This window comes from Odontomachus brunneus, unplaced genomic scaffold, assembly GCF_010583005.1.
Source record: "Odontomachus brunneus isolate Ranch 3 - 2012 unplaced genomic scaffold, Obru_v1 Obru_scaffold_018, whole genome shotgun sequence".
Classification (NCBI taxonomy): Eukaryota; Metazoa; Arthropoda; class Insecta; order Hymenoptera; family Formicidae; genus Odontomachus; species Odontomachus brunneus.
The window spans coordinates 2,164,043-2,179,484 of NW_022639468.1; the positions used below are offsets into that span (position 1 = coordinate 2,164,043).

The 15,442-nt window shown below is 39.6% G+C and overlaps 2 protein-coding genes across 2 annotated transcripts in view; both read right to left on the reverse strand.

Moving 5' to 3' along the window:
• LOC116841807 (E3 ubiquitin-protein ligase MYLIP) overlaps positions 1–11,596 on the reverse strand; it is a 248,921-nt gene extending 237,325 nt beyond the window's left edge. Inside the window, exon 1 of the mRNA XM_032810188.1 lies at positions 10,937–11,596. Coding sequence (XP_032666079.1) covers positions 10,937–11,023 — 87 coding nt within the window. The 5' untranslated portion in view covers positions 11,024–11,596. The remainder of the gene's footprint in view (positions 1–10,936) is intronic.
• A 1,498-nt stretch (positions 11,597–13,094) lies between these two features.
• LOC116841791 (V-type proton ATPase subunit G) lies at positions 13,095–15,361 on the reverse strand. Its single transcript, XM_032810162.1, has 4 exons — positions 15,196–15,361; positions 14,522–14,622; positions 14,032–14,130; positions 13,095–13,953 (listed from the first exon to the last, which is right to left on the reverse strand). The coding sequence occupies exons 1-4, from the start codon at positions 15,275–15,277 to the stop codon at positions 13,879–13,881; spliced, it is 357 nt and encodes a 118-aa protein (XP_032666053.1). The 5' UTR covers positions 15,278–15,361; the 3' UTR covers positions 13,095–13,878.
• Positions 15,362–15,442: the final 81 nt, after the last annotated feature.

The window sequence follows — 15,442 nt, forward strand, 5'->3', positions numbered from 1 at the left end:
TATGCCATTCGAAAAGATGCATAAATCGTAAAAGAATCGTATCTGGGACAACGATGTTATATGCCGCAAATGTCAATGTTTCCACAGATACGCGCGCATTGTAAAAAGTTTAAAGACCTGACCGTGGCCCAAGAAAGCTCGATACACATCCACAGACTGTGAAACGAAGGAGAATATCGCGCTGAAACGCGTACAGCTCGCTGAAACGGGATACAGCTCGCACATTTATCGCTAAACGCGACTCCGTGTTTCATTTGTTTCACGAAGTCGTCGCGCTCGTAACGTCCTTTAGCCCCGCGAATATCCCCACGCGATATTCGTCGAAAGTCCCGACGATATTTCTCTAATCGCTGCTTTACAAGCGGTCATATCAAACCCATTGCGCGAACGGATGGCACGAATTTATTCGCGCGCTCCAACGCACTTCCGGAACAGCCATTCTGTCGGGGCGATTTATCGCGCGACATAAAGCCCGGCCGGCTGGCCAGAACATTTTCCCGAAAAAAAAGAGAAAAATACAGGCGCGACGAACGCAGACGGGCGCAGATGCTTCCGGCTCGCGATGGAAATCAGAATCGGCCAATCGTACCGATCGAACGACGTCGTAAAATTTCATGTGTTCGGCGCAAGAGGATTTTCCCTCTTTCTCTTTTTCTCTCTCGGTTACTGTTTCTCTGTGCGTGTGCTTTTCGCATATGCAAAAAATGCACGCCAAATTTCTGATTGCTTGGAGTTTCCCGAGGTTAGTACATCAAACAGAGATCGGAAATATTTGTTTGACCCCTTCATATCCACAGGGAAAAAAGTTTGGTTAAATCAACCAATTTTTAATGCACTGAGAAAAAATATAGTTGACCTAACTAAAATTATAGTTATTTTTGGCTCCAGCCATATTTTTTGGTTGTCCTAGTACGAAAATAATAGCAATATGCATATGCATATATGTGAGATTATTATCATTAATATTATAATAGAATTTAATTTTAAAAATGGTTTTTTTACCATAATATAGTAATCATATTATAGTAATATAATATAGAACCATATTATAGTAATTATTTCTGAATGTGATTATAGTTACAAAAATCAAACATTTTTTTCTCAGTGTGAAATACGAACAAACTTAAAAATTCTACTTGACGTTATTAGAATTCTGTTCAAGGTAACAAGATTTCTGATTAACTCGAACAGAATTCTGGTAACTTCAGCCAGAATTTTCGGTGCGTTTATATTTTTCCCAGAAATTTACTTAATTTAACCAAACTTCTTTTCCGCGCGATAAATTCAAGACTTTAGTTAGGAGGGGAATTGTTGATCACAACCTTGTCAGACACCTAGCATACATATTTATGTATATTCGCTTTAGGTTCTCTCCAAATTTTTTACATTGGCAAAATAATGATTCCGTTGTTAAAATACTATCAATCCACCCAGAGAACTATTTCTTTTCCCATTCGTGAAAAACAGTGATTTTTTCGTTGAAGAAATCAATATAGTGATTGTGTGAAAAACGGAATCGTCGACGTTTAAAATTGCGTAAAGTTTTTTTCATGAAAACAAGTAAGCGAATTTCATATTCCCAATTTTTTATCAATATCATCTTAAAATACAAGATTGGCACTTTTATGTTCATTATCAGAGTTATAAGACTTATTAAATTCCATGGGCGTACGTGCAAAACGTGAATGTACATAATTGTGTATATATATATATATATTTAGAAAAGTCGTATTTCTTGACGGTCATCAATTTTATCCGCATCGCAAAACTTCTCCTAAAGAGCATCTTTTAAGACTATCTTATGAGGAAAAAGGAGGCATTACGCAAGCGGTATAACTGTCTGGACCTTAAACAAATTGATACGCGGATTGCGTCAGTTTATCGTCGTTTTCGACATAACGTAAGAGCACAGAGTCGTTGCAAGATAAAATTCACAGATGAGAGGTCGTACGATAAGTCCAAAACACGCTGTAGATAATGTCATAACGCCCGGATGGTTAGTATCCACGCGGAGCTCGACTCGTTTTTGTCCCGGATGGTGGAAACTAAACACTTAGGGGAGTCCACAAGAGGCGGCTGGAATTCCAATCGACCCACTCGAGTTGTTATCTGTCGGACTGCTGCACAGTTCTCCGAGTCGAGTAGTCTCACGGAAAAGTGAAATTGATAATAAACAGTTCTGAGTTTGAGCCAATACCAGCTCGCGACGCGTATCTTGTTTACTCTCGAAATATATCAAAGTTCATTTCTACTTGTTTCTCGACGTGAATGATTAATGCGCGCTTGGTGGTTCATTATGCGGTAATTGCAAAAATTTATTTACGATAACGCGCGCACGAATGTAGGTATACTTTAGAGGACATCAGCATGGTAAATCAATGAAATGATTCTGTATGGAAGGCGTGTTTTTTAAACGATATTAAAGGAAAAAAATACGAGAGATAAGAGGAATTACGATACATAAAGCGATAAGCTTTATCGTGAAAACATGTTTATGTGCGTATCGATGTAGTTTACGAAATATCTCGAAATATTGGAATTATTAAAATCGCGCTGTTGATCACTACGTTGTTGATGACTGATAATTGCCGATAACATAATTGGAGATAAATGACATGGGCAAGACTACTACTTAGATTCGTATGCTAAGACACGCAGTCTCTGATCTTCTGCGTTTCGAGAATGCTCAAGGAATTCTGCGACTCGCGTTCACGGTCACAAGGTAAAATCCTCGTGATCCTCGTCGGATAGCAAGAAAATAAAAGCCACGGACGGCCTTTAATATTCCAGCAGAAGACTGCTACGGATTTCAGATATAAATGTATGCAAGCGCGCGCACGTGTATCTCCACCGTCGGATATTCAAATCGCGCGATATTGAATGCAGATTCTGCAAATAAAACATCATATTATTATGCTTCAACGAGGCGCACCTGCATATCGGAACCGACGCTTGCAACCGGTCGTACAAATTACCAGCGATCTCCTTTATTATTCCTGAAAGAGACGCACGCGTGCGTTTGCGAAAACATTTTCGTATCTGGATATGCGCGTTTCATTTGTGAGTGTGAGTTTACATTTAACTTCGATAATAAGCTTTGAAGTTTGTTTATAAATTACAATGTATGTCTCTGTTAGTAGTAATTAATACGTTTATAATTTATAATATTTTGTATGACAAAACGTATCCTGTGGCGATTGTCAAAGGTCATACGCGATCGCGCGATTCAAAATAATTCTTAATAAGAGCGAACCGCCTACACCTACACGCACCGTTTATTTTACGCTCTGTGAAATCACGCATTAATTTTCGTTCGGTTTCAGCGCGACGGTAATCAAATTATACAAATCGCCGGCAGTCGGTGATCATAAAGCACGATTTAATTTTTAACGAATTCCTGCACCATCCATGAATTGGCCATAAATTGTCCGATCGCGAGGGGAAATCAAGCCGAATTAAGCCGAATTAGTTAAGGAATGGGTACAGAGTCGGATGTAATCCGGCAGAAGCCAGGGACCTCCGTGTACACGCGATGCCAACGGAATTGTAACAAATCGGACGCGAGGGAACGCAGCAGAGAGGCATCGCTTTATCGTCGCACAGAGAGACGGAGAGAGGGACGAGAGAGAGACACAGAGAGACACAGAGAGACAGAGAGATAGAGAGAGAACGCGCGATCCTGTGTCATACGTGAGACTGACAGGAGTTTAGACACGCTCGGCTCCTTTTAGGCGTTCGTCTCGCATGACGCGGGAAATAGGCTCCTGTAAACGCAAATTAGATCTCGAAAACGTCTACCGTCTGCGTCGATCGGATTGACTCCGTGGGGCACAAAGACGACGCAAATTGAATTCCCGGATTGAATTCCGGCCAATTTCGACCTAATTTCCATAGCGACGCGCCGACGCCGATAAGCCGATGGGAAAATTTCAAGCGCGCGCGGCTTTCTTTTCCGGGTAAATACACGCTTTACATACCGCGTATATGCATACGTGTGACGGGTATTCGCAATGAAAGAGAGATATAACGGAAGTGGGTATTGTCGGAATGGTCGATATGTATATCGCGATAGAGAGAAGCTCCGTAGCAAGCCCCATGAAAGCTCGCGTGCCTACGATGCATATGTACTATATATAGTAGCTTCAAAAATAACTTCAGCAAGATTGAACGATCGCATTACCTGTGCGAGAAGCACTGAAAGTGATATAGAAAATCTTTCGTCCGTGGAAGTGCGAAACAAATTCTTATTTTTATAGAGTAAGATAACTAGTAGCTGATACTCGAATCTGTTCTCAGCACTCTCGCGCGAATTTTATCAAATATTAATATGCCTGGAAATTACAAAAAAATAAAGAGATAAATAATCAATAATTAACAAATTCCCACACACCTACACCTTGGCGGCTGATAAAATTTGTACAAGAATGTAAAAAGGAAGTCGAAAATAAGTAAAAAGAAGCACTCTAAATGAAGCGCAAATTTGTATTTTTCATGAAGAAGGAGTTTGGTTAGATAAACCAATTTCTGGTGTGATATAAACAATTCAGAAATTTCGATTGAAATTGCAATTTTGTTTGTAATTAAAATTTTGTTTGAGGCCCATATTAACAGTTATTACTTGAAACTAGTCTTAAATAAGACGTTCAAATTCGAGTTCAGAGTTAGATGAGAAATTTTCAGTTGAATCGTGCGATGACAAATATCAAAATGTCATATATTTCATAACTCAACTGAGAAATTTGGGCCTTCCGAAATTTGGAAATTCCGAATAAAATATCTGAGTACATCTTACATGAGACAAGTTTTAGATGACAATTGTTGATAAAAACCAAAGTTGACTAAAAATCTTAATAACCTAGACTGAATTCTGATGACTTCAAATTATCGGAATTTCTGAATCGTTCATATTTCACCAGAAATTGCTTTATCCGACCAAACTTTCCTCTCCCTGTAGAAAGAGACAAAATAATATCGGTCTGATTCTTATGGCAACATGCAAAGAGGCATTTTTTGCGTATAGTGAAACGTTGAATATGTGAGCGCGTATTATTTTTCTAATTAGATAACACGTTTGGCGCGACGACAGATAATCAAGTGGAGCCAAGCTCACGTACCATTCCGCGGCAGAACAACGTCATCCAGAGCCGCGATTGCTGAGTACGCGCGAAAAACACGTACAAGAATCTCGCAGGTGGGTACCTAATAACGCCATGGTCAGTGAAATTGCGACCTAGTTAGGCTATCTGACCCACTTGGGCGCATAATCGTAATCACCGCGGGCTCGGCACGGATTGATATTAGAGGTAAACATGCCGACGGAAGTCTCTCTCTCTCTCTCTCTCTCTCTCTCTCTCTCTCTCTCTCTCTCTCTAGACGCGCTTCTTGTTTGCGCGGGACACCGGTCGAGTCGGTTCGCCGCGATGCAAACCCTCAAAGGTTACAAACGTCAGGCATTTCGGCGTGCAATTTCACTTGACGCGAGTGTAGTTAAAGGCCCGCGTTGTTCTCTCGTAATACTCGGTTATTCGCAACCGCTCGCAAGTGAATAGGCGCCGCCGCGCCTTTTGTGTTTGTATTTGCGTTAAATTCAAGTCCATGTGCATCCGTTTCCTGACAACCGCGGATTTTACAAACCGCAATTCCGGATTGACAGCGCGCCGAGTCGGGGAAACGGAGGAATTATCGGGGCGATATTAGAAGCACATCGCCTTCTTCGGCGTGTTTACAACAACGTGTTTATAACACGTAGCCTGCAGGTGCGTGCCTACAGTGATTCTCCAGGTGGCAGAGAATGAGTGCATGATGAGCGCGCGACTCCACAATGGAACACCCATCGATTTATTTTCGGTTCATCCCGACCTTCGAAGTTATTTTCGACGTGCAGTGATAACCGGTTCCATCACGAGCGACGCGCACACAACAAACCAGAAGTGCTAACGTGGCGCCGATTATACGATTGAGCCATTGAAAAGCAAAAATAGAGGATATTTATCTGATGGATAAAATGCTCGGCGCGATACTAATAGGAATAGACAGAAATGACATAACTTCGAAAACAAAAATCATATAATGCTCAATCCGTATCATGTTAATGTAGCAAACATCCATTTTTCATTAACCCTCGAGTGTGATTATCAACAAGTCACGGCCAAAGTCTCCCGAAGTTTACGGTTATCATTTTATAAATATCAAGAACGCTGAACATATACACATATACAAACATACATACTCATACACGATTGTAAATATGAAATATTAAGAGATAACCAAAAGTAGATTAAAAAGACAGTATCTGTCGTATCGCTGCAACGCTCAACGCGATAATTGTGTAATTTTGTTTGCCTAAAGAGAGTCACGGTTTTCTTGACGTGTCAGGGCTAACTTGGAATGTACTAAGAAACATCGAGAGCATGTCGACCACATGAGGTTTTTAGATGAGATCATACTGCGGGGAGAGATGAGAATCGATTTATGGCGAAAAAGAATGCCGAGGAGACGTTCGTGGGGTCAGTCCAGGTCGGAAGTAAATTGAATATAATCGTATCGATACTCTTTTTACTATCTCTTTCTCTCTCTTCGTTGAAAATGATGCGAAATATAGGAATGATAATGTAGGGAGTAGGATGACATAAGGAGTTTGCAATGGAAACCAAACGAGTTGCACCCCGAGCGATACTGTCGCCGGCTTAGCAGGCGCGAACGGCAAAGGGTATTTTTATAAAGACTTCGTTAGAGAGAGGAAACATAATCTCCAAAAACGAGAAGCACGCTTAACACGCAACTTAATTTCGCGCACGAATACGCTGTAAAAGTCACAGAAACTCCCTGAGGCTGCTTATTTGCGATTTAAAGTGGATATACCATCACGCGGATGAAATAAGAAACTATATTCAACGCCCGCTGTTTTATGAAAAATACAAATTCTTAATAAGCAGTTTTTCGGTTCTCGGGTTTAAGGCTCGGTAAAGAAACACGAGAAGGACTCACACGAAGGGATAATCTCCGAAATGCAAGGGCAGTACATGGCAAAAATATTCCAGTTTGTCTAATAGAATGGGAACCAGATAATAACTCGACGAGAAGAAATGATATTTCTGTTATCGCGACCGAAAAAAATTCGTCGGGACACTCGGTTGCGTTAAAACTTGGCTGAGATAAGTAAGAGCAATCGACTAAATGGAAATTTAAAAGGAACTGTTCTATTTTTCTACACTGAGAGAAAGAAAAAACATAAAAAAATAGAGAATATACTCTACTAGCATATTTGCTTAAATCTACGTTATTTTATTTAAACAGAATAAACAACTGCTTTCGTGAAGAACTAAGGTTTCAAGAAAATATATTTAATTAAAAATTAATGTAATTTTCTGTTAATCTCTTTCTCTCATGAAAAATATTTTATGTCAATAAGTAAATAATCGGTATGTCATCAATATTCGCCAATAAATATTTCTTATTTCTTAGATAGTTCTTCTCTCGTGTGGTGTAACAACCAAGTTTTCATCTGGTGCCCAGACAACGGATAATCAGTTACACGATCCGAGTTTGTTTCCGCGTATCAGATTACGAAACAGATTTTTCGAAAAGTCCTCCAAGAGCTCTTTCGAAGACGTGGCTCGCAACGGCATTGTGAGATTTCAGATCACGCCAACGTGTGTTTTCGCGGCATCTGTTGCGCACGTGAGCTACGTCCTAGACCAAGGCACGTTCGCAACTTGTCCGACGCGATACACATTAACCCATTAAAGTCTCAGCGTAAAACAGGACATTTCCTTGACGTTAACCTAACAAGCTCACGATGTTTATTCTTACAATAAATAAGACGATAATTCCTGCTTTCTCTATCACTATAATGCTAACTAGACTGCTCAAGGTCTATACACTGGACGCAGCTGTTAGATATGTATCGGGTGATGTGAAAAAAAAATATGCGGGAGTGAATCAAAACGACCGATGCAAATTTTCTCTCGTAGCGTACGAGAAACGTCGTCACACTGTGAAAAAATATTTGAACATTTATTTGTAGGGTATAAAGTTTATTTTTGTGAAACAAAATTTATTTTTCTGTGAATAAACTTTATATTCCACAAATAAATTTTTAAATATTTTTTTCTCAGTGCAACGTTATGCACAAAAAAATAAATTAGTTGCGACAGCAAGAATCTATGTGTGATACTTAAGTCTAGTTATAACATATGGTTATACCTGTATGTATTCTTGTAATGTATAGCTGCCCTTAGGCATATAGACTTAGCTATGGAACTAATTATAATAGCAATATCGTGGCAAAACAAACGAAAAAATTAATTAATTAGTTAATTAGGTTCTGAGATTATAATAAAAAATCAAAACAGCAAAGAGAATGCTCTTATTGGCTTTGCTGTTTTGATTTTTGATAGTGGCAAAAGTTTCAGTTACAGCAACAAATACATTTTTAGCAAATCGCGACTAATTGCACTGAGAGCACTTTTCGCTGTGTATGATGCACGAATTTAACGCAAACATTCTAAAAGAAGACCTGCTGTATGCTACGAGATAAGATAATATTTACCGTCTGCTGCCCGATCTATTGAGTATGGAAAGTTTGTCGATGTATCGTTTATCACCGAGAGATTTGTGTAAGCAGAAATCTATTCTATCGCGCTTTGACGAGAGTTTTCCGATAAGAACGAGGGATGAATTGAAACATTTCATTGAAGCATGTTAGAAAATTGTTATCGGCTAAAAAACTGCGTCTGTCCGAGAACTGAACCTGACTTTAAAGCGACGACAGAACCGTGATAGACCAGGCGACGTTACGTCACAAGATCAGTGGCGCAAAATCCTTTCAAATTAACGTAAAAACAGCCAAATATACGATACATTACTTTGAAATCGCATCAGGCTGTAGAGGGTTGAAAAGGAGAAAGCTGGGAATCGCAAACGGACGGCGAGCGGCAAAGTTCCCCAGAACCGAATCTGAGAGTGCCCGCGGCGTCAAAGGTAAACTTTGCCAGTGCACGGAACTTTCCTTCATAGATCGGCGCACGTACACATACACGTCGATCCGGATCGGTATCAAACACCGTCGATCGATCCACCCGAGCGCGCACTAGCGGAAGTCATTTGGTGCGAATGCACGATTAACGATCAAGCGCGATTTCACACTCTCTTATTAGGAGCGGTAATTTGAAAAGATTCTAGGAATCGTAATCCTACGATCTCTACGATCGAGAAGGAGAAGATATACAGAAGCTTGTAATATGCATTTCATATTCGCGGTATCGGTTTCCTTTTGAATTCTTACGCAAATCGCGAGAGTCGCAGCTACGACGTCGAAGATGCGAATTATCTTTTTATGTCTGCCGTCGTGTGCTTTCACGCAAATCGCAGATGCTACACCTCGAGAAGCAAAAGTATAGCGCATTTTGCATATCGCGAGGATGCATCACTACGAGTTCGAGTTATAGCGCGCGAACAAACCTTCCAACCTGAATCACGCTGGAAGTTCTCCAAGCGAGGAGTTTAAGCGATGAATCATCCTCGCGATCGTGAAGGACGAGAAATTGGCTAAGGTATCGGCTCTTTTGAATAAGTATTAGCTACTTGTGGCTTTAGTAACACGAAAACACGTGAAACGATAACATTAAAACCTGATCTACAATATATTCTTTGTTTTCTGTTTCTTGTTCTCTGTTTCTTTTTCAGACTTAAGCTTGATCTACAATATGCTCTTTGCTACCTGTTTCTTGTTCTCTGTCTCCTTTTAGTTTAAGACTAAAGCCTGATCTACAATGTGTTCTTTGCTTTCTATTTTTTATTTTCTGTTTTTTTTTTTTTTTTTTAGTTTAAGGTTTAAGGCTTGAGTCAGAAAGAGATAGAGAAAAAGTAACAGGAAGCAAATAATACACTATAGATCAAGCTTTAAGGTTTGAGTAAAAAAGAGATAAAAAAAGAAACAGAAAGCAAATAACACAATGTAGATCAAGCTTTAGGCTTAAGGTTTGAGTCAAAAAGAGATAAAGAAAAAAAACAGAAAGCAAACAACATATTGTAAATCATGTAATACATGATTAAATACACAAATTTACATGTATAAATACACATATAAATCAAGCTTAAGGGTTAAAGTTTGAATCAGAAAGAGATAAAAACAAGAAGCAAAAAACATTATAAATCAAACTTAAAGTCTGATCTACAATGTACTCTCCGCTTCTTGTTTCTTATTCTTTATGTTCTTCTAACTAGATCTTCTAAAAGATCAAGATTTAAACCAGAAAAAGATAAACAGAAAGAAACAAAAAACGAAGAGCACATTGTAGATCAAATTTAAGATCGCAGTCAGAAAAAAAGAAACATTAGGGATAGATAAAATGCTTCTCGGTTTGAAGCTTTGAATTTTTCGATTAGAATAAATCATCTGTTTTCCTTCTCACATTTATGAATGCATACATTTTAACATCCGAGTCAAAACTCGGAATAAAAAAACTATTCGTAAACGTCAATTGAGAAAGCCGAGAATAAATTAATGCGTCTAAAGTCGCGCATTCCTCATGAATAATACGGAGCTAATTCGGAGTTTAAAATGAGCGCGACACAAAGTAACGTACTGAAGTTGACACAAAGTAACGTACTGAAGTTGCCACAGTACACAGAAGACCGTTGAGATAATATGCCTTCCATATTGAATGATTCGTACACTGTTATAGTCGGCCGAATCTCGAGTTTGTATTGTCTGATGTGGATATTATGTACACTGTAACGCCAGGCGTTAAATGCGCGGTAAAGAATACGAGATAACTAATCATAACAAGCGTACATTCTCAGCGCGAAATGTGGCCGACCGTGTTTTCGTCGTCCATTGTTTACATCGAGCGCGATCGGCATATTAGGCAAACGAAACCGGAGGAGGCGGACTATCCAGTGTTTGCGAACAAAGAAGAAAACGCACACTAACCTTTTCAAGACACTCCTGGCCGATGGCCTTCGGGTCGACCTGCACCTCGAGGATGACGGAGTTGGCTTGGCTGACGAGGCACCACATCTTCCCGATTCTCTTTCTCCCGGTGACTTTCAAAGCTGGCGTGCCTAATCCCTCGTCGTCGCCCGACGCGATTCCTCCTCTCACGAGTCGAACAGAAAAAGAACCAACAACACTTTAATCGCGACGCGCACGTTTACAAGAACGACGATGATAACAACAACGGCGACGACGGTCTTTTCTTCTCCGGATACGCAACTGATGGTCGGCGACCGGTCGTGGCCGGTGATACGTTCTTTGTCATAACAAACTCAAAAGCGGCGTACGTGCACAGCTGTCACTGCGATGTCGCGCGCGACTATATGCGACCTCGGCAACGTGCTCACGCTTGTACTGACCGAACGCGTCTCGTCGGCTTCCATTTCTCGGCGCGGAATGCCACACGCACTGACCAGCTCTTCGCGCTGCGCTGCGCTGCCGCGGCTCAGTTCGCGTAATCGAATCGCCTTCCGGCCGCTATCGAGTGGCGCTGGTGTTGCCGCTGCTAACGTCAGACAAGAACAGACAATCGTGCGCGCGCGCGCTCGCGCACGCTCACACACGTAGACACGAAACGTACTGCCGCTTCGGAGCACGACACGTTCGCGAGTGAGGGGAGGTTAGGCGCGCCACAGCTGATCGCTCCCCACCGCTCCGGCGGCGCGAGTGCGCGTGCGCGCTCCTCAACGGCGTCTAGCGCTGGGCAACTCTGCACGTGACGAACCTCATGCAGTAGCGTACGCAGATATCGACGGAGCCTTTTGTCGCATTTGATAGATTTCATATCTATTGGCTTTCCATTTAATAACACAAATCGACATAAGCATCATTCTGTCCTTCTGTTCTATATTCAATGAGTAACAAAGATAGGATAATGCTTGTGTCAACTTGTGTTATTAAATGGACCTAATATAAAGTGAATGATAAGTAATGGCAGATAAATCTCTGTTTAGCATCAGAACATATTTTGAGTTTGATTTTGAAAAAGCAATACTTTGATACTTTTACTAACTTCTGACTGATATTAATACTTGATTTTAATTGATACTTTTACTAATTTCTGACTGATATTAATACTTGATTGCTATTTAACATAATTAGATATCTGTATTACAATCTTTTGGTTTGATAATTGTCCGATTAATGCGGAAAATTTTAACGATTGTAATAGATATTTTCATATATCGAAAATCGATGTATACAAAGTGTCTTGCACGAGATTTCCAAAGCACGTATGCGGATAGATTAGATTAAAGTAGACAAAAAATTCTATCATTCTAGACAACCAAATTCGTCAAATTTCGAGATAATAAAAAAAGATTGGCGAACCAATGCCGTGGGATGCAGTACGTGTAATACCGTGGAACAAGTTCCGTAAACGCAAACTCATCGAAAATGGCTGAGATTTGCAATTGTTTCTTAGCGACATGCATGACACGTTCGCTATACGTCGAAAATCAATTGTTTACACGCCGTGTTTTTTTCATTAACATCTCGAAATTTTATGTAGTTGTTTGAAAAATAGCAGAGTAATTTTTTGTTCAGTTCAATCTAATCTACCTATGCACACATATTTTTGACAATCTTGTCAAATGTGTGTCAGATATTCTGTATAATACACGAATCGCAAAAGCAGGTCATCGTATCGTTGAACTGTTATATAAGTCACTTATAATCGACAAAAACAACATGGATTATTGTTGACGCTTAATGAGTTTGTACGACATATTACGCGCTTTTTTACAATATTCAACGATAAAGTCTATAAACGAAGTAATTATTGAGAAAATTATAATAATTGTATGCGCATAAAATAATAAGTGCAATGCTTGCATAATCGAATGAAGAGCATATCAACAAAACCTCCGTAACAACATGCAAGATTCGTCTTCACATGTGACACACGAAATAAATTTTAAATTTAATGTGTGTCCCTGAATACATGAATGAATATATAACGTCTTTTATCGATGTCCCTTTCCCCAGAATACTTCATCAATCCAGGTAAATAATTCAAGTGCACATGCTTCTACTCAATAATGAAAAATGTATGTACAGTAGTTTCAAAAAGGTGAAAGAATAAGAACAAGAGAACTATATAGTGCCTTTCGGCTTTTTCTTCCTTTTTTGTATTTTGAACACTAATACTGTACAGACAACCAACCAGCTTACAGAGATAGGATATACATGTGAGGTGAAGCGCTATCCGTTTTATAGGAATCTATATGATCAAAGGGCTCTCAATATATAATTCTGGTAAAGGAAAAAGTAAAATATTACTACATCGTCGCGTAGTCCACCGTCGACTGGGAGCTTGTCCGTGAACCACGAAAGGCTGTAGGTAATCTCGTTTATGTTACGACGTCCTCGATGCAACAGAATCATGGAATGATACCTAATGACGTACATTTAACACTACATACAACTCGTTACCACCACCTTGGATCGCACTAGCCGTTATCTTCGTTAACAAGCGCACCACCGTCGTTCCGATGTGCCTAGGCCTTGACACAGCAGACAGACGGTATTTCGCGTTTGATACATTCATATTATATTGTTTTGTTTTCGTTATATACGATGCAACTACATTACAGCAATTCTCAAACTGTCCGACGTGCCAGTGAAGCTCAGCAGATAATAATAATAAACGGTTACATTTATTGTCGTGTAGCAACTGCGGGGAGAAAAGAACTCTAGTAGTTTGAGTATCACTGCCTACACAGCTACATGGTATATACTTTTTCCGTTAAAATATAACATGTCGTACGATATAACAGCGATAAATACATATCACGATATGTTATAAGTGAACAGTAATATTTAATGTACATTTATAGCGTAAGATGTATTATAGCTATTGGATGCAACTTTTTCGTGGCTTAGACCTCGATGCGGTAATTGTTGTGCAGTTCCGGCTTGATGTTGTACACCAAGTCCAAGATTTTAAGCATGACCTAAATCGCACAAAAAGTAAATGTCGTGATATCTCGTAAGTGTCTATCGATCAAATGCATTTTGTCCAAATGGCTTACCGGATTTTTGTGTACAGCAACGGTCTGATTCATTTCTTCTATTTTAACTCGCGTGTCTGCCTCAATGCGTGCAGCTACATCCTCTTTTGAACCCATATGCTACAATATCGTGAACACAGTTACCATTAAATTGTTAATCAAATTTAATATTACAAAGTATAGGGTGTCTAATCTAAAATATATTTCGTATACATGTAGGTTAAGTCAAACTGAACAGAAAGTCTCATACCATTTTGCAAATAACCACACAGATTTTTTAGTTATCAATTAAAGAAGATTGATGGTTTATTGCATGCCAAAATGCACTAATATATGTCCTCTAATTAATATCTAACAATTTTACATGGTTGTTTGCAAAATGATAGAAGAATATTGTTTTTATTTTCATCTAATCTACATGTGCACAAAATATAGAACACTTTGCGTCAGGCATCTCGTAGATTTTATAGAGCTAAAGTCTAGTAATTATAAGACAAAAGGCAATACTCACCTTGGCTTCAAATTCACGGAATTGCTTTTCCCGTTCCTGTCGATACTTCTCGATCTCATCCTGGGCTTCCTCCTTTGCCTGTTTCAGACGACGAGCTTTACCTACAAAGGTACATAAAAAATTTTAGTACAACACACCAATCTTTTTCCTAAAATTTTATACAATATGTTATATTTAACTTATTCTTGATACTATCTCATTACTATCTCATCAATACATATCGGTATGAGTTTCTAGAGAAATTTGATGATCAAAACATCTACATATGATGGACAATTCAAGTCTCAAAGCAAAATTAATGCAAAATGTTAAAGTTTCCCTAAATAAAGTTGTCAAGTAATCGAAAAATTTAAAAATTTAGCAAATATAATCGCTAATAACAGATAGATCGCACGCAGGTTAGCCAAGACTATCACTAACAAATCACCGTAATTTTTCGCATATTATCGCGTATCGCAAATTATAAGATTCGCCCTCTGCGCATTTCACTACGTCGCTTCGCGTGAAATATCGAAAATTCATCACTCGTATCAATTTCATCGAGGATTATCGTTGTAGGCAAAAGGTTACAACTTTCAGTCCGAGTAGTGAAGCAAACGTCATGTTCACCACGCGCCGCGACACGTATCGCAACGGAATTTTATGACGTGCCACAGTACACAGAATACACTCACGTTTTCTAGCGTCCGAGACCTTTTCCGCGGCTCGCTTTTCAGCGGCCAGAAGCTGCTGGATGCCCTGCGTCTGGCTAGCCATCTTTGCGACGAGCAAGTGGAAAACGGCAAGCTATCACGAATCGATCATATGACTTTGGAGCTTCCGCCCTCTGCCCCGCCTTTGAAACGACGGCGCTTCGTCCGTGTCTCGTGCTCTCACGTGGTCATTCTTTTCCTCCGTCATTCTTCCGTCTTCTGCTACGAG